Source organism: Alexandromys fortis, unplaced genomic scaffold (genome assembly GCF_014885135.2).
Source record: "Alexandromys fortis isolate MF-2015 unplaced genomic scaffold, M_Fortis_MF-2015_v1.1 scaffold_140, whole genome shotgun sequence".
In the NCBI taxonomy this organism is placed as follows: domain Eukaryota; kingdom Metazoa; phylum Chordata; class Mammalia; order Rodentia; family Cricetidae; genus Alexandromys; species Alexandromys fortis.
In genome coordinates this window covers 3,124,659-3,126,366 of record NW_026068048.1, presented here as the reverse complement: position 1 = coordinate 3,126,366, position 1,708 = coordinate 3,124,659, and the positions used below count along the sequence as shown (strand labels likewise).

Here is a 1,708-nt window from a genome sequence, read left to right as displayed (position 1 = left end):
AAAAAAAAAAAAAGACTCTGGCTCGCTCTCTGGGGGAATTTACAGATACCCTAAAACAGAAAGAGCTCATGATAGGAGATTTGGTAGAAGATGGGCAAATTATGAAGGAAAATGTATGGAATGGCATGAGTTACTATTTATGGAAAGGCTAGCCAGAATGAGAAATCCCTGGTGCATTTTAGATAGGAAAGAAAGGCAGGCTATTCTTGATAACATGAAGTCAGACATTCAATATTGGAACAAACCCTGGGGGTGGAATCCTGAAGAATGGTATTTGGGTTACCTTGGTTATCTTGAGGGCAGATATGATTTAGGGCCATGAGGAAGCACAGTTGAAGAATGGTGTTTGGGTTACCTTGGTTACCTTGAGGGCAGATATGATTTAGGGCCATGAGGAAGCACAGTTAGTTAATGGTGTGAGACGAATTTCTAAGAAAAGCTCTGCCCACCTGGCCCTGACCACAAGACTTGTTAAGAATAATCAATTGTCTGTAATCATTTTTCTATGGAAACTTTTATGTCTGCCAACTTCCTTCTGTAATCTCTTAAAAGTGATGCTTAAATTTTAGTAAAGTTGCAGCAGATTCAAATCTCATTAGAGTTGTGTCTGTCTGTCATTCGCCGAATCCTGGGTTCTCCTAAGCCTTCACCCCTGTTCTCCCTCGGTCTTCCATCTCCAAGAGAGTCAGTCCGCGGCATGGATGTTAACTAAGACACTAAGAGGGAAATGTGCATAGCAGCTTCATTTGGAACAGTCCAAACTCGAATGATCTAATTGTCCCTTAACAAATGAACAAACTATGGACAATGTTTCAGGAGAGAGCTGTCTTATAATACATCAGTCAAGAACTCATATTCTAATGGAGAAATCTTTATGGTCACATAGGAAACAAAGACACTTATTTTATTTCCATGAACTTCTGAAAGAGGAAAACAAATCTATAGTAAAATCAGTCAGTGAACACTGGGATGGGCCTTTAGGAGAGGAGGGATTATAACGGGGGAGAAGGGGCTAGAGAGATGGCTCAGTGGATAAGAGCACTGGCTGATCTTCCGGAAGGTCCGAGTTCAGTTCCCAGGAACCACATCATGACCCATAGGCATCTTTAACAGAATCTGATTTCTTTTTCCACATTCCCTGCATTCATGGACACTGCCTGTAGTGTGGATTTTTATGATACTCAACAAGTCTGCACTTCCTGCTAAAGGCTTTGCCACAGCCGGTACACTCATGAAGCCTTGTTAGTGTGACCTTGCTGATGTTTGATGTGGGAAGGTCATTTGTCTATCTGTTGCTTTCATTGATTAATTAATAAAGAAACTGCTTGGCCTGATAGGTCAGAACATAGGTGGGTGGAGTAAACAGAACAGAATGCTGGGAAGAAGAGAAGTTAGGCAATCGCCATGCCTCTCCGCTCTGGGTCAGAGACACCATGGAGAAAGCCACCAGGTCAGACATGCTGAATCTTTCTGGGTAAGCCACCACCTCATGGTGCTACACACATTATTAGAAATGGGTTAATCAAGATGTGAGAATTAGCCGATAAGAGGCTAGAACTTGAGCCAAGCAGTGTTTAAAAGAGTACAATTTGTGTGTTGTTATTTCGGGTGTAAAGCTAACCATGCTGGAGCCAAGCAGGATGAAAAGCAGGCCTGCCTTCTTCATCACTACAGATGGTGATGAAGTCTGTGTTGGTAGTTGAAGGCT

General features: G+C 42.3%; 1 protein-coding gene across 1 annotated transcript in view; it reads left to right on the top strand.

The window, feature by feature from the left end:
• Nucleotides 1-712, top strand: part of LOC126486700 (keratin, type II cytoskeletal 8-like) — an 8,541-nt gene extending 7,829 nt beyond the window's left edge. The window contains exon 2 of the mRNA XM_050119071.1: nucleotides 644-712. Within this exon, the coding sequence (XP_049975028.1) occupies nucleotides 644-712 (69 nt within the window). The remainder of the gene's footprint in view (nucleotides 1-643) is intronic.
• Nucleotides 713-1,708: the final 996 nt, after the last annotated feature.